Source organism: Lichenostomus cassidix, chromosome 3, assembly GCF_008360975.1.
Source record: "Lichenostomus cassidix isolate B80296 chromosome 3, HeHo_3.0, whole genome shotgun sequence".
NCBI lineage: Eukaryota > Metazoa > Chordata > Aves > Passeriformes > Meliphagidae > Lichenostomus > Lichenostomus cassidix.
Window position 1 is genome coordinate 93,754,393 of NC_139483.1, and position 21,483 is coordinate 93,775,875.

General features: G+C 37.2%; 1 protein-coding gene across 1 annotated transcript in view; it reads left to right on the forward strand.

Annotated features, from left to right (window-relative positions):
* Positions 1-9,961: 9,961 nt before the first annotated feature.
* The window catches only part of SNTG2 (syntrophin gamma 2), a 194,157-nt gene continuing 182,635 nt past the window's right edge, over positions 9,962-21,483 (forward strand). Inside the window, exon 1 of the mRNA XM_085056753.1 lies at positions 9,962-10,203. Within this exon, the coding sequence (XP_084912879.1) occupies positions 9,962-10,203 (242 nt within the window). The remainder of the gene's footprint in view (positions 10,204-21,483) is intronic.

Here is a 21,483-nt window from a genome sequence, read left to right on the forward strand (position 1 = left end):
TAAAAAAACATTGTATAATTCAGATTTTTGCCTGATATTTTTCATAATTTCAAAAAGAAAAAGACATTTTTCTTTTTACTGCTGTAGATGATAATTAATGCTTAGTTTCTTTGGATGTTTTCTTTTATTGGATATGGATTTTACAAAACTCATTAGTAACATACAGTGAAATATGTAGTGAAAAGTTTTTTGTGTGATCATTATGTTCCAGTTATCTGGAAAATAATACCCCCATGCTTTCTGTTTCACAGGACTGTTTAAAATGTTCTGTAAAATGTTTCTCTACTGTAAATCCAAACCAAGAAGGAAACTGGGAATGGTCTTAACTTTTTTAGGATAATTACAATACTTTTTTCTGTATCATGAAGAAAGATAGTGCTGTGTAGCTTTGGGTGGGGACACTGGGTTGTATTGACTGCAGCTGTAGATGTGAGCCATCAGACCACAGACCCCAGCTGGCTGTGGGCAGCAGTGACTCTAGGTTTCCATCAGGCTTGGTGACCTCCTCATTTGAATGTTGCATCCTCGTAACCTGGAGTGCAAAACTCAGGATAAATACAAATGTTATTTCTTACCATTTAGCATTTCTCTAACTTTACGTAACAGCTGATGATTTTTCTAAACTCGCTGTTTGTGAGGTGGGCTCGTACTCCAAAGCAGCATATTCACTAGCTAGTTTTGTGGGGTTCTTGATATAATTTACATTTAACATTTTGATTGGAAATGGTTGGAAAATAAAGCAGTTTTGATTTACTCTCCATTCACCCTTTCAGTCAAACATTTTGCAACCTTGTACTCTTCAGAGTGTATCATCTTTTCTGCCTTAACATGTGTGTTTTGGCTTTGATTCCTGAGGTGACACTGAAATGCTAGATTTTTATCAGACATTTGGGCAGGACTCTAGCCAAAATAAATTATTCCTTGAGTTTATAAACTTAAGATAAATATTTGTTAGTGTTAAAAAGCTCTGAACTGAAAACAAATTCTGAACCAGTGGAAGTAGATGATGAATACCAGGATTTATTAAATATCCCTTCTTCTGGGAACTTTTTCCTTGCATGCAAATCTTGACTTTCAGTGGCTCCATACTTGTGAGGATTAGATGAAGTCCTTCTGTGTTGGGCAACATTAAATGGAGCTTTACACAGATGAGTATGTTGTTCCTGTATTTAGGGTGTTTGTTTGGTCAGCATCCAAGAGTGGTTATTTACTGATGTCAAACAGCACCTTCCAAACTACATTAAAAGCCAATTTTAACATTAAATTCTAGATTTAATGAACAGTTTGACTCTTGCATTTGAAAATGTATATATGTTCCTAGAGTGTTCTGCAGCAAGACTTTCAGACATATATTGTGGGAAGTTAGAGCAAATTTTGTTTTTTTCAGTTTACTTTACCTAATAAGTTTCTTTAGATCAATTAATGTTGTGCTGCAGACAATGTCAGAAGTCTTTTCTATTTTGGCTATTGCATAGACTTACTTCTGCAATGTAATTTATAGTAATTGGATTATTGAATGACTATAATAGTTATCAAGAATTGAAGTAATAGATATAGGCAGACCAATTTCATGCTTTTCAGATGAGATTATATTACATTTAGGATAAGTCACAAATGACTTGATGACTTCACCAATTTTAATTAACTTTAATATCTAAGAGGAAAAAAGAAGCTTGCTAAATTGTCAATCATTGTAACTTTGGTTGCTATTTTACAGCTAGCATTTTTCTATGCTCAAGATTCTATCTTTTAGTTTTTTTGACGTATTTCCTTTTCACGATCTTTACAAAATGTTATTCTGGGCTGTTCTTGAAGTGATGTGTGTGATATTCTGGACCAAGATCAATTCTTTGTCAGCATGCCAATGACTTTTCTGTTTGGGAGAGGACTTGTGTTGAAGCTTCAGTGAATGTTTTGTCTGTGAAAGCCATTTAATGTGTGGTTTGAAATGTCTGTAAGAAAATTTGAGTGTTAGGGTTAAATATCGAGCCTCATAATCCCTCTCCTAATCCATGGAAATCTCCTCAAAGACAGTGCTTGCCAAGCAGGCAGTGTGGTGTTTGTCACTGCTCTAGTGCTTTTTTACTGTCCTTGCTAATTTCATTCCATCTGAGTTAATGAATGCGTGCTACTGAACTTAATTTTGTTACATTTCTAACTTTTAGACTTCTGTGTCATTTACTTAAGTCAATAAAGGCAGGAAGCCTCCTCCCAGTGTGGCAGATGTCTGTGGAGATGCTCGTTTCAAGCACGGCCCATTTCTGTACAGTAATAGCTGTACAATGCAGTCGTACTTATCTGTACTGAAATGGTTTTTCACACTTAGCTGTTTGTTGTAAATAAAACTTGCTACAAAGCTGAGAAAAAAACCAGAATGTAGAATCTAAACTACAGTGTGGCATTTCACAAAACCCTCGTGGCCTTCAAAACCCCAAGCAATGTGTTTTGATGGTGGGGGTAGATTGTGTGAACCCCGAGAGCACCACTGGGCTGCAGCGTCCCTACTCAAGGCCCAGGAGCCCCTTTTTAGCCCAGCCTGACACCCTTTCCCCCCCACCTGAGGGAAAACAACAACTTCTTGTTTGGGTTTCCTAGCTTGGCTTTGTCTTGCAGCTTTTCCTGGCGCTCAGTGTGTGTTGCCCGAACCACCCTTGCTGGCAGCTGAGCTCCTCCTCCGGAGCACCCGTTGCTCCTGCTGCCCCTGGACACTGAGTGCCCTTTCTGCAGACCTGCCAGTGGCAGCTGCATCCCTGCCACTGCCCAGTGGCTGCCAAGGCTCTGTTTAGTCCCAGACATGATGGTTTTCCTCACATAATATATGGAGGAATGGGGTATGTATGGGAATATATGGTGTGAATGACAACCAGGTGGTATTGGTTTTGTGTGTATAGAAAACATATGCGAAAAACCACGACTAAAGGAATTTTATTTTTTGCTCTAAACTGCATTATGTTCTCCAAAATTATGAATTTTGAAACAGTAAGAAAAGACGTGAAGGTTTATAACAAAAAGCTAATTAAATACACTGCCAGTCAAGTAATGTTTCAGGAGGCTGTTTGCTATAGCACTTTTCGTGTTCTTTCTTACTGACTAAACAAAATAATGCAGACTGTAATAACATGTAATTTTTGTAATGTAATCAAGCCATTTTAGATTTGAAATGTGTTTCTTCTGGAATTTATGGACAACCTATTACCATTTTGGCAAGGCAAATTTATTATTTCAGGCTTCTGTGATAGGTGTCATGTTTCAAGTGATAATGAGTCTGTAACTTCACTTAGCAGTTTGTTTAATGATCTGGTGAGTGTAATTTTTTCCTCTGGTAGGGTGGCTAATGTACCCTACTGCAGCTTGAAGTTTTACCTCTTGTTCTGTCATTAAGAACAAATAAAATTAATTGATTCTGATTTTCTTTCAAATCTGAAATGGTACATTACAAAAATATTTGTCATCTCTACCACCAGAATTTTCTTTCTAATGTGTCTGTGCTGTCCAGTAAAGGGTCTGATAAAATGACAACAGTAGTTGGAGATAAAGAGTCAAATGAGGAGTATTTAATCTATGTGTTTCAATGAAGAAGTGATTTTTGATTGCCAATTTTCTGTGTTCTGGAGGAAGCTGGACAAAAATCCAACAGAAAGCAACACGTATGGGGGTTTAATAGCAGAAACTGGTATTCATTGAAATTTGCAAATAATACAGCATATCTCTTTTGATAATTTCAAGTTTTTTCCATACACAGTAACACTTTAAAGCGAAAATTCATAGGTTAATTATGAAATGGGTTCTGAGGGGGAAAATGCAGATGAGAAAGTTTTGGGCAAATATAGGGCAGTATTTGGTTCTCATTGGTGCCCAGAGTTAACTGAAGACAACACTAGAATGTGTAATCCCACTATTTTTAGCAGAAAATAAATTCTGAAATGTAGTAATGTCTGTGGCCATATCGTCTTACCAATTCCTCTCCCACCAAGATGAACAGTGATTACAGTACATGCTTCTATGTTATTTTCAAACTTCTTTTTTAAGACAATCTGTGACCCGGGGAACATCCATATTTGTGCTGGACTGACAGATGTTCCTTACTACAGTGAGATGTAGCACAGACATCTTGAATATGAGGCCACAATTGATTGCATTGCTTGTCTAGAGGTCACAAAAAAGTATCACTGGATAATAAATTAATTAGTTATTGTATTCTGTGGGGAGAAGCTATATAGTTTTCACTTTTAAGTTAATTAGTATTTTGAAATCAGTTATGTGTAAGTATGAATAATGTTTCCTGTAACTCATAATACAGCTTTATTTTATGCTGTCCATGCAAATGTTTTTCATAACCTCCTGTGGTCAGTGGAATTTGGTTGAATACTTAGATATTGGAATTGGAGTATTTATTGTATTTTCTTCTATCGGACTCATAAGCCTTTATTAATAAAATAAAGGGAAGAAAGTAGGAAACTAGCTAAACCAGGAAAACTTGAAGCAACTCCTCAAGTCTTTTGCAATAAATGACAAATGAAGGGATTATATCTCATTTTGAAGGCTACACTTTCTATTAGCATGGCTCTCCAGTCATGGTATGATTAAAAGCTGAAGACTATAGCCAGTGCTGAGCATGTAAGGCATCTGTAGAGCACATGTCAGCTGCTGGCTCTGTGCTGACAGTAAGTTGAGGATTTCAGGATTACTGTCCCATGTTGCATGTAAAAATAAGCAGCATTCTCACAGCAAGCAATATGGTTAAGTAGGTGGAGCTTTCTTAAATGCATCTGAGAGAAGTCCTCTGACATTTCTCCAAGTGAAGATGAAAGACTCAGAAAGCATTCCCAGCTGGATGTTTACATAGACCCCTACTCCCCCTTCTCCCAAACTATTTAATTGTTCTTACAGCATCATAGTATCCTAGTATCTATATTAAGATGAATGTTTTTGTAATGTTGCTGTTGTTCAGTGTAAGGCAGTAGACATGATCTTCTCATTTGGTGGAGTAGAGAGAATTTGCTTGAGTTCTGAGCTCTGGGAGAGAGCCAGCAGCTCTGCAGTTTCAGCTGGGTGGATATGGGGGCTGTGTTTCTGTACTCGGTTTGCAGCTGCCTGGCAAAGTCTAACATACTTTCCTCCTTATACTGTAAGAGACTGTGGGACCCCTAACATTCAAGTGTTGAGTCATAGCAGGACATTTTTAGGCTCACCTTTCTTGTGCTTCATTTTTTTTCAGACTTAACCACAGTCTCTTTGTAAATCCAGGTGTCTCTGTATCCTTTTTTGAGACTACCAAGCATAATTTTAACTAGACTAGGACATCTGTTCTAAGTGTGTTGTCCTTTTGAAGCAACAGTGTTATGTGATGTTACTGAAACATTAGGAATTATTGTACTAGTGTTCATCTTTTTTCAAACCTAGATGTGTCTGATTTAATAATTTGAAAAAGGTGTGTGTGTCTGCATGTTTGTGCTGGAAGTGCTGCTGGGACATAATTAGGGAAGTGGAAGGGGGAAGATGTGAACAAAACCCTCTCCTTTTGGAAACAATGTAGAAAAAATCAAACCACCATTATGCTAAGGAAAAAATCACTTAGTACTACATTTCACTCTTCAGTTATTGTGGAATTTTCTACACTGATGTAAAATGCAGTGGTGAAATAGTGCCTTCTTTTAGTTGTGTTCTGAGAGCAAAACTGGAATTTTTAAAATTTTCTGTCATGTGAACAGTACAGTGTCTATTGGCTCCAAGAAGAATTGAAATTGCTTCTCTTTAAGTGTGTTACACACTGAGGTCTTCATGTCAGAATGTTACCAAAAAAAAAAAAAATTACAAGGTAAATGTTTCTTAGGATTTATTTCTGTATAAGAATGACATATTTCGAGCACTAATCAGTTAGCCACTGTCATCTTAAGATGCCTGATTAATTTGAAATGTGAATCAGTCCCTCATTTTGGGTCTTAATTCAGATTAACTGCAAGTTTGGGGATATACACTTGAGTGTCTCACTTAAGATTTTAAAGATCAAAGAGTTGCTGTCTAGCTTCAAAGTGTGTTACTAAAACTCTACATAAACAATTAAAACTGACTCAGTGTCTTTGGAGAGACATTTCTTACCATATGTACTACATAATATTAACACAAAATCAGAACTATAAGGCATGTTTGTGTGCTTATGTTTTGTAGTTATTTGGAGAATACTTGCAAGTAGTACTAACACAATTAGGTGACAACTACGGAAAGAGACAAAAGTTGATACGTAAAAATAATTTCTTAGGAAAAAAGTATTTCTTAGGGAACTGAAGTACGAACTTTGTGAACATTTTTCTATTTTTTTTCTGTCTCCAGTGAGTTGCTGGGTAATTTCATGTGCTGAAGGCTATCTGAAAGAAGCAGGGCATGTTTTTAAGCTCTGTTTCCTGGGAGCCATTTTCTTTCCATAATACACATCTTTGCAGAATTCAACTAGTTTTAACTGAGTAAATTTACATCCATAGATTAATTTTATTATTCATGTAGTGAAATAAGAAATGGTTGATACTCGTATAGTCATTTGGGAACTGTATTTTTGTGGGGGACAGGGCCAGTAAGGCAGTTAAAAGAGAGTAATTTTGATGAAAATGATAACATCTGATAAAGTAATATTACACAAGCCCTACATATACTTCCAATTTAAATGTCTTGAGGCACAATTATGACATTTCATTATTTTCTGTCTTAGTCATATAATCCCAATAACAGTACAATTATAGCTGATTTAAGGTGATATACAAGGAGCTTCTTTTATTTCACTGTCATCTACTCCTCTTTTAACAGTGCTTGTTGAAAATATCCCTGGCCAGTTATGTCTTCATATCTTTGCAAGACTCCTCACATGCAATCAAAACTTTCGTCAAGGATACCTCCCACCTTGACCACGTACAGCTGCAGATTTTTCACCTGTTGTTCAAGAAATGACCTTTAGACTGTGGTGGCAATAAGTGTCTGAGGGTGCTTCTGTGAGATACAGAAGTTCATTGCCACCATCACAGGGAGCGATGTTCATGTTCATTCATGGCTGTATGAGCAGCCTGCATTCTCATTGTCTTCCTGTTGTGCATAGACGTTCATGGGCAACTACATCCCTAGGCACTGTTGACATCTTTTAGGATTAGTGTCTCAGCAGTGCTATTGTGATAAATTACAATCAGTTTAGTTCACGAACTATTTGAAAAGGGTGATAGGCCTTAGGTTGCCTTTCCATTTATTTTTCTTTTTGCTGTTATGAAAACGATTCTTGCTTTAAACCAATGTACTCGGGCAGGCTGATGGCAACCCCCACAGGATGTTTGCAAGCGGCATTTGCCCAACCCCCACGGGTCAGATACAAAAGGAATTTGACTCAGGGGCCATAAAACCTCCCCCCTACCAAGAGTCCTGTGCGACCCCCACGGTGAGACCATCCCAGGAGGCCCAGTAACAACCACTCAACGCAGAGCACGACAGCCTAGACGACTCAGCAGCCAATCAAGGATTCATGAAGGGACGCCAATCAAGGCATACGGAGAGAGTGAGTTACAAAGGATTATAAAAGTTCGCTCTCTGCAAACCGCGGCGCGGTGCATAGAGATATGCTTGAACCTCTGCCCGTCCAGCGCTGACTTGACTGATATCCGCTTGCTTTTAATTAATAAATTTTTTTAATTGGATCTACGTCTCTGATTGGGTAATGAGGCTCAATTTATAACACTATTACCATAAAAGACTTCAAATGAATTTTTGTTTTGAAGAAAATTAAAGACAAAATAAACCTAAAGTCATCTCTTTTACTTAAGAAATCTCTGCTGGTAAAATTGGATTTATAGCCCACTGGAACTTGCAATCAGAATTAATGTGGAAAATAAATTTTTTGCTGCCATTGCAGACATTAAAAAAAAAATTGTGTGGTTAACTATTGGTGCCTTCCTCAAGCATTTTGTATGTCTTACCAGAACATGTGACTGAGATACAGTAGCCATGAACATCTGATTGGCAGAGATGAACAGTGGGAAAAATGTTTGCGCAGTTTTAATTAAAGAGCAATTGAGTGAACTGATTTTGTAAAAGAAGCATCAAAACCTGCAAGTATTGTCTTCCATACAGCTGAAAACTCCAGTATTCCTTGCATATTATTTCTGTCAAATTATTTGGGGTAACACACATTCAGTTTTTCACACTGAACAGTTATATCAGTCTTGCCAGTCTTATGTGTCTGAAAATCACTGAAAACAGCTTTACAAATCAAATCTGGTAATAGCTGTGCAGGAGTCATGAGTCTTCCCACTTAAAAGGAAGTGAGAGTGTTGCCCCCTTGGTGAAGGTATAGTCTGGGTACTTCATAGACTCTAATCTAAACCTACCATCTTTCAGCTTAAAGCCATTCCCCCCTGTCCTATCACTGCATACCTGAGTGAAAGTCCCTCTCTGGCTTTTCATCCCCTCAGGATGCAGTTAGGTTTTCCTGGAGCCTTTGCTTCTGCAGGCTGAACAATCACAGCTTGCTCAATGTGTCTTCAGAGAACTGTGAGTTAACTGCTTTATTCATCACAGGTTTTTTCCTTAACAAAAATTTTTATGTAGAGCCGTGTTAGTGCTTGTACTAAAACCATGGTTATTTTGAATTTTGGGAATGGCTCCAAAGTTAATCATATCTGTACCATCTTGTGCTTGGGACTTGCTTGCGGTAGGTCCTTGTGGAGCTTGTGAAAGCTCCTTGTGAAAGCTCCTGTCTGACCACTTGGTAGCTTGCAGTCGTGGCCCTTCCTTGCTTTCCTTGTCTAGGTAAAAGCTAGCAAACAGTGCTCTGCCTCATGAGCAGCATGAGTATATAATGCTGTCAAGACTCTAAAACAATTAGATGTTGTGTGAAAGGGGATTATAAAGGACTTTACATGAGGGTTTGCTGACATGTATGGCGTTTGGACTTTTTTCACCTACTTGGACAGTATCTTTCTTACCGACTTTTCTGTCTTCTTTGTCCTTTTAATTAGAATTTTTTTTGATTAGTGAACTGTCCTTCTGATATTGCATAGACAGAAAAATAACTGACTGTTCCAGGTGTGAGTCTTAATCAGCTTAAAATAGAATAAATTAATTTTTGATGGGTCAGTTTTACTTTTCCAAGAAGATGAAAAATATGAATGTATCAGGTTCTGTAATGCTGTTCTATTGTGGCTGTCACTCAGGCTTTCCCTGCTAATCCAATGAAAGACTAATTTGTTATGATTAAGTACAATACTTCTGGCAATCCTTTAAGGCCATATTATGACCAAAAGTAAATGAGTTATGAAAATATTCTTTTTTTGTATTAATAAAAAGCATTCTGTTTCATTTAGAAACAAATACCAAATCTCTCTAGTGAAGAATGCTTTAAAGATACTTTGTTTTATATTTAAGCTACTTTTCAAAAGAGAACATAATAATATTTTTGGGGAGAACAGAGGAATAAAGTCATGGTGAAATGTGTTAATATGCATCTCCAGGCTCATAAGTTATACTTCAGACGCTTGTAAATAAGCAGCATTTTTGTATTGTTTAATAGTGATAAGGTAGTTAAATGTACATGTTATACAAGAAAATATGTATTCATGCTATTAATATTTTTCATAAAGAAATACTTTGGAAAATTTTACTAACAGTTTGCTTTTCACAAAATAATCCAATAAAAAGATGCATAGCCTAATTCATTACTTTTCTCATCTTCACTTCAACACAGTTATTGCAGGATGGAAGAAGAGTACAGTGTATGAAATAATTTGCCATTCCTAATTGGCAGAGGTTGTTGCACAGTTTTAATTCCAGCCAGAGAAGAGTGGAGTGAGAACATGGGAGGAGAACAACTCTGCAGACACCAAGGTCAGTGCAGAAGGAGAAGCAGGAGGTGCTCCAGGTGCCAGAGCTGAGGTTCCCCTGCAGCCCATGGTGCAGCCCATGGTGAGGCAGCTGTGCCCCATGGAGGGCCATGGGGAGGCAGAGATCCACCTACAGCTCGTGGAGAATACCCATGCTGGAGCAGGTGGATAGCTGGGGGGAAGCTTTGATCCTGTGGGAAACCTTTGGAGGGAGGGGTCCTGCTCCCAGGCTGGAGCAGCCTGGCCTTGAAGGACTGCACCTCGTGGAAGAGTGGTATGTGCTACAGCAGTTTGAGGGCAACTGTCGCCCATGGGATAAACTCACATTGCAGCAGTTCACAGAGAGCTGCTCGTGAGATGGACTCACGCTGGAGAAGTTCATGGAGAGCTGTTTTCACTCAAAGCTGGGCTGGATGCTCTTGGAGGTTTTTTCCAGCCTTAGTGATTTCATAGTTCTATGATTAATACATAATTAATACTGCCATATAACATATTCTGAATGTCAGGAATAACTTCTCATGGTATTTTTGGTGTAGAAACCAGTACTTTTACATTTATTTCACACTCTGTTTCTAAACCTACTTTAGTTTGTGGCAGCAAGAAGGTTTTAAAGTTTTTTAGAAGCTTTCAAAAACTAAGCTTTTTCTTTAAAAATGACTTGTTTTTCTGTCATGGGGAATGACATGACAAACAACAGCATTCTGTCACTTCTTGTCAGTTTTGTTTCTTTTCTTCCTGGAAAGGAAAGCTTTTGTCAGTTCAGGCAGGGTTGTTGTCAATTTTTCTTTCTTTAATGGTGAATTAAAATTAGCCAATGTAGCTCCTGTGTTAAGCTGGATGAAAATATTAAACTGTAAGCTAAAAAGAGAAGACATGGAGGGATTTTTGTTTGTTCTGTTCTGTATGATGAGTCTCTAACTTTGAGAACTCAGTATCTCTAATGAAAAGAAATTTCAGAAGTATGTTTTCTTCACACAAGGCAGGTTTTTGGATTGGTTTTCTTTCAGGTTGGACAACTCCAAAAGCACTTATGTTAAATTGTATCTAAATATTAGAGTTCTGGTTTTTTTGTATAGTTTCTATTAAACTTTCATTTTTGTAGAAAAAAGAGAAAGCATGATTAGCAACATTTTGCAACTTATATAGTTGCTTAAGACTACAGTCTTACAAGAAAACCAATTTTAATTAAGGTGCTCACAAACACCGCTGAATGTGATTTCAGAATGGAAGTTTGGATGTTCTGAGTTGTATTTAAAACAACTTAAACATGCAAAATGATATTGCTTGATGAACGTGGGACAAACATTTTATTATTCAGCCTGTTTTAAAATAAAATGCTCCTTTTATAAGAATTTTAAGTCAATTAAAACAGCATTGGTGCACATTCTAGACTATTTTATATTGCATTGCAAAGTTTAAACGTGAGGTACTGAGATATATACACATTACACAAATTGTTCTAAAAATGAAAGTAGGTCAGATTTCTGGAAACTCCATGCTTGAGTTAGAGTGACTTCTGATTAAAAGGCTTTCTGCATCCAGATACATAATAAATGTTTATTCCTGGCTGTTTATTTGCTTGTATTACTTGAGTTATACAGCAACATTTTCATGTTGCTTGTTCAGCACTATTTTTGTTTACATTTTATGGTGTTACTTTTTTAATTTTTTACATGTTGTTTCTTTATATGTAAAACACATAAACATCTGATCTTCACTACCAAGGGATACATTCACAGATTTTAAATTCTGGTATGGAAAGGAAAATTGCTCATAATACAGTCTTGGAAGTAGTTATTTTTTTATTGTTAGTGGCCTGTAAACAAACTTTTTAAGAAGACAAAGGAGAAGAGGATGGTATAAAGATTCAGGATGTAGAAGTGTTGTAGAAAAAAAAGAGCTATTTCAGGAGCTCATTGTAGACATTTGATGAAGACCATTGGAAGCCACTGGGGAGACATTCCAGTGACGTCTTTGAGGCAGGCTGTGCCAATTCTTGGAGTCACAGAATGACTGGGCTGGGAAGGTACTTATGGAGATTCTCCAGTCCAACCCCTTCTTCAGAGTGGACTCACCAGGAGGAAGTTGTTCAGGGTCATGTCCAGTCTGGTCTCAAATATCTGCAAGGCTGGACACTCCACAGCTTGTTAACCTTTCCTAGTGCTTGAGCCACCCTCACAGTAAATCTCTTGATGGTACATCTCAGTATGACCAAAGTAGAGTCAAAGCAATTTGTGGCTGTACTTACCACTCCCCTTGATTAAGGATAAGCCTTTCCCTTAGTATATTCAGTTGTAGATTAAGTGGAGGGCTAAGGTGTGGCTTGTCGTACTCTCCATACTTTTTGTCTTTTTCTCCTTCGTAAAATTATGATTTCTCATCCATGTGTTCTTTGAATCATTTGGTCTGAGTGCAGTGCTTTTTAAATCCACATGGGGGTTACATTGTTTTTTAGATTAGCTTAGGGTCTCATGCTTAATTTAATGTCCACAGAGTGAATTCAGTAATGTGAAACTATCCACAGAGAAGAACAGCTTTGCTCAGAAAACCTTGTTGTGAATAAGATAGGAAAATACATGATACTGCTTTATGCTCATAGATGCAGACAGTGTCTTGTTGCTACTGTTCTGCCAGAGCAGACCAAGGGGAGGCTGAACAGAAGTCCAAGTGTCTGGGTTTGTGGAGGAAAAAGAATAGGACTGTAAAGAATAAGGACAAAATGTTTATTCCTCTCCAAGGAAAAAGGAGTTTGGAAAGCTTTAATGTTACTTGGAAGTCAGAATGAAAAGAAAGCAAAAAGCTTTAAATAAAATGTTTCCAACATGCTTGGGGGAAGAAATTGGGGTGCCAAGAACCTCGAAAAGAAAGAGGGCTGCAACAATCAAAATATATAATTACAGTGGTGCATATGGAAGAGGAAAAGACAGAAACTTGCATGCTATTTTTGTATGTTTTCAACTATTCTTCATATCTATGGGGCTTTCTATAGAACCTTACCCTTCTCTTTAAAAAGAGGAAAGATAGTGGAAAGTGTCTGACAGGATGGTGTTTCTTTATATTTTGTTTCACAACTTTCACACTGTAAGAAACGTTCCAAAAATATCAGTGTTCAAAGTTCCATTATTTTTAAAGAGCAGCTAATCGCAAAGGCAAGTTGTGTCAGAAAAAGCATACCTGTAGTGTACCTACTTGTAAACCTGCAGCCTGAACAATCAGGAGGCTGAAATACAGCTTAGAGTGAAACTCAACTAATCTTGCTCATACAGCTATTCTGTCTGTGTTCAGAGTTTCAGGTATACAGGGTTTTTTTGAAAACCAGAATAAGCAAACCACTTTTACGGGTTTGGTTTTTTTTTTCCATTTCAGCATGAGACAATATTTGTGTTAAAAGGGTTGCAGTGGAGGTGGGCAAACCTGGATGTTGCCTTTTCACTGTCAGTATCATGGGGGAGAGTTGTGAGTGAATGCAGTATTGAAGCATCTCAAAGAGCAGCCTCAAAGTGATACTGAGCATGACCACAGGACAAGTACATTTTTGATCTGTTCTTGAGATTTCAATATGAATCTCCGAGTATTGTCTGTCAGTGTTAAAAATGTAATTTCAGCATGACTTGAAAAGAACGAGATCACTGAAATTTAGACATTTTTGGGTTGGTTGTTGAATGATATTGCCCAAAATAATTACAGTGTAATGTAAAATATGTTTTCACCAAGAAAGTCTGGTATTTTCTCTCATTACTTTTATCCCAGATGAAAATTCCATTGTATGTTTATGCTTAGGATTCTTGAGTCTGTGTCCGGTCTTTTCAAACAATCCTAATGAAAAATGCCTTATTCAATGTATAAATTTTATTTTTATCTGCATTTCTCTTCTGAAAACAGTCAAACTTGCCAAGGGAAAAGAAAATTAGTCTATTAATTGCCTAGGCTTTCTAAATGTAATAATGAGATAGAGCAGTGTGTTATTCCTTCAACTGTTCTTGGCTGCAAAATAAGGCTGGGAGTACTTAATAGGGTAGGTTTAACTCTGTATTATATTACCTAAAAGAAAGCTAGGGCTAATAAAAGAGAGAGTATACAGAGAGCAATAGTACCAATAAATACATAGAACAAGAAGAATGTTATCAAAAGAGAAAAAACAATTAAGCTGTTATGCTGTACTTTTCATTTCTAAACAACGTATTCTTAATCTCTTTCACTGCACAGAACCCCTTTAAAGATGCTGAAGAAGATACTTAAGAAGAGTAATACACATCTGAAAATCAATTCTAAATGAGAACTTAAATATGTGAAAGTATCAAATTATCTACCACACTAAAACAACAGAATATTTAATACTGCTGATTCCCTAGAATTCTCAAAATTATCTCAATCATACACAAAACTGAAAACAAAAAGGATGACTGTGCCAGATGCATCATTTTGTAATGACTGAGTAAAGTCTTTATTGAGTATGGCAGTTCTAAACAAGTACAAAATATGCCTGCTGGTGTATGACATGGTTTGGAGTAGATACAGTAAAAAAATTGGTGGCTTCAGGTAATGTTTCTTTCCATTTGGAATATATTATGATAGATTAGTCCTAATTAAGTAGCTGGATTTTTTTCGGGTACACCTGATTTCAGCCAACTGGGTTAAGTGAAAAGATTTTCTCTAGTTTGAATTGATTTGTTTGAACAAATGATTAAAAGTCACTGCACTGCAAAGTGATTGTTAACACACACTACACACAGAAGGAGAATAGAAAAAATCTTGTCAGTAAGCAAAAAAACACTAATTCAGTGAATAAGATGTTATCACTGATTTTGCAAAAAGTAGTTATTTCTGATAAAAATTTGAAGATAAGCATGGTGGAAAGAAAGCAAAATGGTAGGGAAAAGTGATAAGAGGAGTGACTGGGTTGAGATAGAACTATCAGTTATTAAGTAAAAAGATGTGTACAAAAATTGTTTAGGCTAAATAAGTTTTAGTGTGATGATACTTTCCACATCTGTGTATTTGAGGTTCAGACTCTTATTTCCAACCAATTTAGAAATGTGTGTTCAATATACTATAGACAAAAGGCTTTCTACTGTTTCTTTTGGAAACAAAATAGTTAGTGTACCTGAAGGTAGAAAAAGGAATTTTGAAGGTTGAAAACTATCAGGCTTTAGGGGTAATTATTTGTAAATGTTGAAACACCAATAGTTTCCAGCATCTTGGTATAGCTCAGAAAAGCCAGTCTGGATTCCACTTCTGAAGAACTTTTGATGAAAGGGAAGGCAATTTGCTGAAGAGATAGTTGGCGTAGCTGAATTTGGTATTTTAGTCCCCAGAGCAACAGAGATATATTAGTGTCCTTTAACCAATCACCCACTGAGAAATGAAGTAGTCTCCAGCAATTTTGGAGACACTCTAATATTATGCTGCTTCTCAGAGCCAACATACTTCATGTAGCTCTCTCCTGTTTCACTGAGAACACAAGCATTGGCTTCTGCTCATTCCAAGGCAGCATTTTTTTACTAGAATACCAAATACCTGTTTTGAAGGGGCTTATATGCAAAATTGTGCCCTGAATGCTGAAAATATATATTTTGGAAATATTTTCTCTGTTAAGCACTTACGTTATTCTCTGTAATTATGAAATTAAAATTATTCCCTGGGATATATTCCACCAGAACAGTTGTTAAAATCAAACAAATCCAACTGGACTGGCATGTATGGTTTTGACTGTTTTCTGATCTTGATAAAGATGCTCAGCAGAGTTTGATTTTTGAGCAAGTTTGTAGTAATACCTTATCCTGCAGAGCTTTAAGTGGGCTTTGCTGTCACTGCAGCTCAGTGATTTCTATATATAGCAGGATTAGATACAAAGTATTTTTCTCAGTTGATTTCAAAGCCGAAAAAATAAGAAATACAAAATGTCAAGAAAAACACATTTATTGAATTATTTGATTTATCACCTGCTCCTTACATTGCAACACTAGTGTGAGCTGTTTCTTTGTTTTCATGTAGACCTCCAAATCCCTTGTCTGTGTCAGATGGACACATTTTTTGTTGAGTTCACACTTTGGTGGGATTTACTGATGGCTTTAAAAGGGATGAAGAATGCATGTCTGTTTGGGTGCTGATGAAAGTATGGCCATATTTGTTTTCATGGTATGTTTTAATTTGTAGAATGTGTCACTATGTAAGTCTGTCAATGGGTGTATATTTTCTTTTATGCTGGAGTTTGCACTTTTTAACATGACTAGTCACTATGATTTTGGCTTTTAAAAAATGCTCTATACAACTTTCTTATTATTTGTAGCTGAAATATGACCAAATTATTCCATATAATATTTTGGAGTTGTTCCCCAGTTTTGCTTATTCCAAAGCAGTGGAGATATTCAAGGTCATTACACCATTTCTGTGTCTGCATTTGTGACATTATCCCTGCCTGGAGAGCCAGGCTGGTGAACTCCCTTGGGAATGGCCCCATCAATGTGTTCACCCACCTGCTCCAGGGCTGGCCATTGCCAAGACCAATTCTGTTGTTTGTTAGATCTTGGCTGTTAACACCCATTCCAAGTTAACCAGGGAGTGTAGCAGTATTCACCTGAATGGTGGATGACAGTAAGCACAGTTAAAACAAATTCAAATCCTTAGACAAACAGAAACTAAGCACCATCAGTTAGTGCAGACCCTGTGACCTTTTAAAGGAAAGACAAAAGCCTGTTTACTGGGCTGTCTCAGAAAACTGCAGCATTTTGAAAATTTTCTAGATCCAAAAGACTGAAGGCTGGTTGATGGGTCTCAGTGAGTGTCTCTCATTTTGTCTTTTTACACCGTACGAGCTCTCAGTGCAGAGGGTTGGGGCCAAAGTTGTTCAGCTGGTGATGCCACTATACCTGGGTGTAGAGTATTCTCCTTTTGAAAGCCCCGTGACTTTCAAGCCTTACATATGGCCTTGAAAAGTGCTGCCTTTTTACGTATTTGCTTTTATTTTTAACACTGGCTCAGTAATAAAAGTGTCCTAAAAAAAGCACCAAACAGAATGATAGTCAAGGTGAAAGCTGTAAGTTAGCAACATTTTCAGGCAAGGTCCATTTAGTTTTTTGCTTTGTTTAGTATAATAGTGAGTGCAGAGGCAATGTCTTGATATCTTGCCAAGTCATACACATCTTTCTCCTTGCTTGGGTGCAAGGTACAGCATCTTGCTACAGTGATAATTATTCCAGGGCATTGCACCCTGATAGTCCACACTGGGATGTTGTCACCATGAAGCCTAGCATTGTCTGACCCAAAAGAACTAGGACTGACTCAAAACCTCCTCTGGCAGAACCACAGGTTAGCAAGAGCCAGGGGAGTTGAGTGAGGCCTCTGTGACTAGGATGGAGAGGGATAGGTTAACAGTAAGGACTCAGGCTGTCAGGAGGGCTTCAGGCCAGAGAAAGTTCTGGCACATTTAATTCATGAGTCTAGACATAGTTTTTGGACTGAAGCTGTACTCAGCACAGCAACCAGAAAAGTGGATATCTTATGCACAGACCACAGACTTCTGTAGTGTCACTCCAGCTTTGAATGAGAGCTGACTGCACTCTTCACCTTGCAAAGTACTTGGCTGGGAAACGGGAGCAAGTGAGCTCCTACTTGCTGAACAGAATCTGTTTGCTGGGCAGTGGTGTGCCACAGTCAGAAAGCTGGGAAGCCAAACATCATCTTTTTTGGCACAGCAAATTTCTCTGTAATGTGTCCTGAGGGTGTGCTCATCACTGATTAAAATCTCCTGCTTCCTCCCAGGAGGGGGGTACAGGTGCCCAGGCACTGCCCACCTCACCTCTGTTTGATGGCAACCCTGTGAAGAAACAGGGCTGCTGACAGTGTGAGCTGCTAATTTAATGTCAGCCGTTGCTTATTCCAGCTAAAGAATGAAAAGCATTGGGAAAGATAAATAGATATGGTATGAATATGGAAGGGCTAAGTTTTTAATCTCTAGGTGGTGGATTTTATTTTTTTTTTTGCAGGTTGGGGCTGCAGGCCTTGTGAGAAAATATTGCTGGTGATATAGTGAAGTAAGGAAGGATGATGGAGCAAAACTTAAGCTGGGACCAGGATGGACTGGGAGGAGAGCCTAGAAGAGATGGCTCCAAGATGATCAGCTCTGACTGTGCTGGATCATTCTTCAGGTCCCTTGGCCCAGCCACCCTTGATAGATGTCATGCTAACAGGGAGTGCTCTGTCTTGAGATATTCATATTTCTCTTGTACTTTAGTCACTTTTATCCACTCACAATAAAACTACACTCTATCTAGCTTGCTTCTTGACTAATTAGTTATTTGGGTAACACATTCTTTTCTTTAAGATCATGTAGACCAAAGGTATTTGTAGGACACTCTGAAAAGTCCTTATGAATGTGCTTGCAAACTATTTTCTGAGCCTTGTACTAGCAATAAAAAGACCATATTTCTGGATTTCATAATCTCTGCAGCAATATGATAAGACTTTTTCTATCTTCTGGACTTACAGTAAGGCTTAAGAAATTCAAAGGGCTATTTGAAGTGCCTTTCTGTTCACAGTGCTCATAATTAAAGCAGATGATAATAGGAAAGGGAGAAGTCCTATAGAATTAGAGAACAGTCTATAGTTAGGTGGTATAACATTGTGATGGGAGAATCACATGTTAGGATGTCACTTGCAATAGAGGTAAACGTGGTGCTAATTAGGAGTGGCATTATATTAAATTAAAAAGATTGAATATATATTGTTGTAGTGGATATTTCATTGTATTCATTGGTTTTCAGTGGGCATCATCTGTTCCTTTAATCTTGAAATGATAATGCTCATGCCATATGTTGTTCTGTTTTGGTCAGCTAGTAAGTAGACAAAGAAGGCTTCTATACTGTGCTTCAGAATGCAAGTTTCACTATTGGTTTGGGTTTTTGGGGGGTTTTTGATTTGTTTGTTTTTTTTAAATTATTTGAAGGGGCAGGTTTGGAAACCTAAGATTGATCGGGGAATTTGTATTGTACTTTGTGTTATTCAGTGTATAGGAGTGGAATTTTTAATTTCTTTGAATTAAACAACTTTAAAAGAAATGTATGGGCTTAATTAAGAGATATTAATAAATATTTTGTAAGGACTGCCTGAAAATGTCCACACTGAGACAAAAAGATGAGAGTATCTTGGCCTTAATTGGCAAAGGGACATTGCAGATGAACTTCTGCACAGCTGTTTGGCAAACTGAATTCCCTTCTTGTCAAAAAATGCACACCTTGTTTTATTTGAGAACTAAAAAGTAATCCTTTCTTGCAAACTCCTCTTAACATGAAGAGGAACATAGAGGTTGGAGTCTTCCTCCATAAAACATTAATTGCAAATGAAGCCGATATAAGCCATTGCATTCTTCGTGCCTGATTCTTAGTTGCAGTTTTGAGGAATGCTAAATTTGCTAAATGGGTATGTAAAATCTGTCCAGATCTCTAGTGACTTTGGAACATTTGGCATGCATTCATTAATAGGGACTGGGCTTTTGAAGAAAACTCTGTGAGATGTTAAAAATGCAAGTGGATGTTAAAAATGCAAGTGGATTCTGTTTTGACTAACATTATGTGTTTGTTGTATTCGGGGTTTTTTTTACCTTTGGGTCCTGCTATATTTATTCAGAGTAAATTGTCATAGTGACACTTGGAAATTGGTAAAAGCATTATGTTCATTTTTGTAATCTTTAAGTATGATATACTTTCTTAATATGTTGAAATTACATTTTATATTCTGTGATGTGATTTTTTTCTAACAAGACCTTTTTATAAATAAGGAGCATAATGTTGGTTAACATTTCATGTAAATGATAACATGCAAACATTAATTGAAATATACACCATATTAGAGATTATAATTTTAAGTTGTTACCATTATTGCTTCACAGAAGGCCAGTGTTACTAACATTTCATAGATGGTTGTTTTCTGGTGGGTTTTGGTTTTGCTTTTGTCTTGTTTTTTTTTTAAATAGCAGTTACTTAATAAAAATTTGGTAAAAGTGGTAATTAACTGCAGTTTATTAAATGGTTAGTGCACACTTTTGATTCAACATTTCTACTAAAAATGACAGATACCACATTCAGTATTTCCTGTCTTATGCTTGGGGCTGATGGAACTGTGTGTGTGGTGGAACTTTCTGTGGTTATGAGGTGAAAGTATTGAGCAGGGCAGAAGAGATGCAAAGGGAATTTTGTGAGGATGCTACCCAAACACAAGTGACAGCTCAGTTAAAAGCAACTTGTCAGTTTTCTGCTCCATCTGTACCTCCTGTCAGACACAGTCTTTGGTCACTGCTGTCTCCTGACCTGTTCTGCTGCATTTGCTGTGAATGCTGTAAGTACAAGCCAAACTGTGCCAAGGAATAAACTAACATTTAATCAGTATGGATGACTTCTGTCAATGTCCCAGCCCAGCTTGTTTGTTAGAATGAATATGCTTTGGGAAAAGTCACAGGCTTTCCTTAGAATTTGTCATCGCTTTTAGCATGTACCTGACTCGGATCATTTCAGCCTGTCATTACTGTTCATGCTAGACCTTTGTTCTTTAAGATAATAGGCCTTCTGTAACTTTCTGCATTCTTGTCATTTTAAATATGCTTGTTTTTATTTGATTGCATGCTGAGAACATACATGCTCTCGAATGGCAACCAAATCTGTAGTAATTGTTCGGGGAGGGGTTTTCTTTGGTCTTGTTCTCTGAAGCTCAGATTATGTTTCTCTAATGGTGAACAAAATAAATACTCTTCAACATGAGAAAAATCTGAAAGCTATAAACAGTAAGGAAATAACTAGAGTAATAGGGGCTGTTCATTATAAAATGGATATTTATTCACTACATTGGTTTATAGGTCTATGTCCTTATATTTTTGCCAGTGGATTTATATTTAAAAATGCTGGTATGCAAAAGAGCAAACGTTCCCTGCAGATTTAACACTCCAACATCGTTTAAGGTCAATATAACAGAGGATTTCAAAAGCAGTAACTGTAGAGTTCTTTTCAGGCATTATGATTTTTTCACAAAGGCTTAGATTGAAAATCCCAGCAAAAAAAACTTTTAAATGAATAATTTATATAAAAGATACATTAAATATTCGTAGATAGTATAGAAAGAATGTGTTCAACTTCAAAATACCATAGGTACTATAGTAAAAATGCTTCCAGATTCAAAGAAACTACTGTTCTAGCCTAAGCATAATTAAGTGGTAACAGACAGAATAAACACCTACATAATGGAAAGGATCACAGAACTTTTCAGTTTGGAAGGGCACCTCTGAAGATCATGTAGTCAAACCCCTCTACTCCAAAAAGGATCAACTGCAGCAAGTTGTTCAGGGCTGTGTCTGGTTGAGTTTTGAGGATCTCCCAGAGTGGAGAATCCACAGTCTTCCAGGGCAATCTGTTCTAGTGTTCAACTATGCTGTCAATAAAATAATTTCTTTGATGTTTTAATGCAGTTTTCTGTGTTCAGTTTGACTCTTGCCTGTTCTGGATCTCTGTGGAGCATTGTTCTTTACTGTGTCCTTCAGGTACTTACATACATCGAGCAGATGTCCCCAGAGCTTTACCTTCTCTGGGCTGAACAGTCCCAGCTGTCTTTGTCTCCTTCTGCAGTTCTCTGCACTTGCTCCAATATT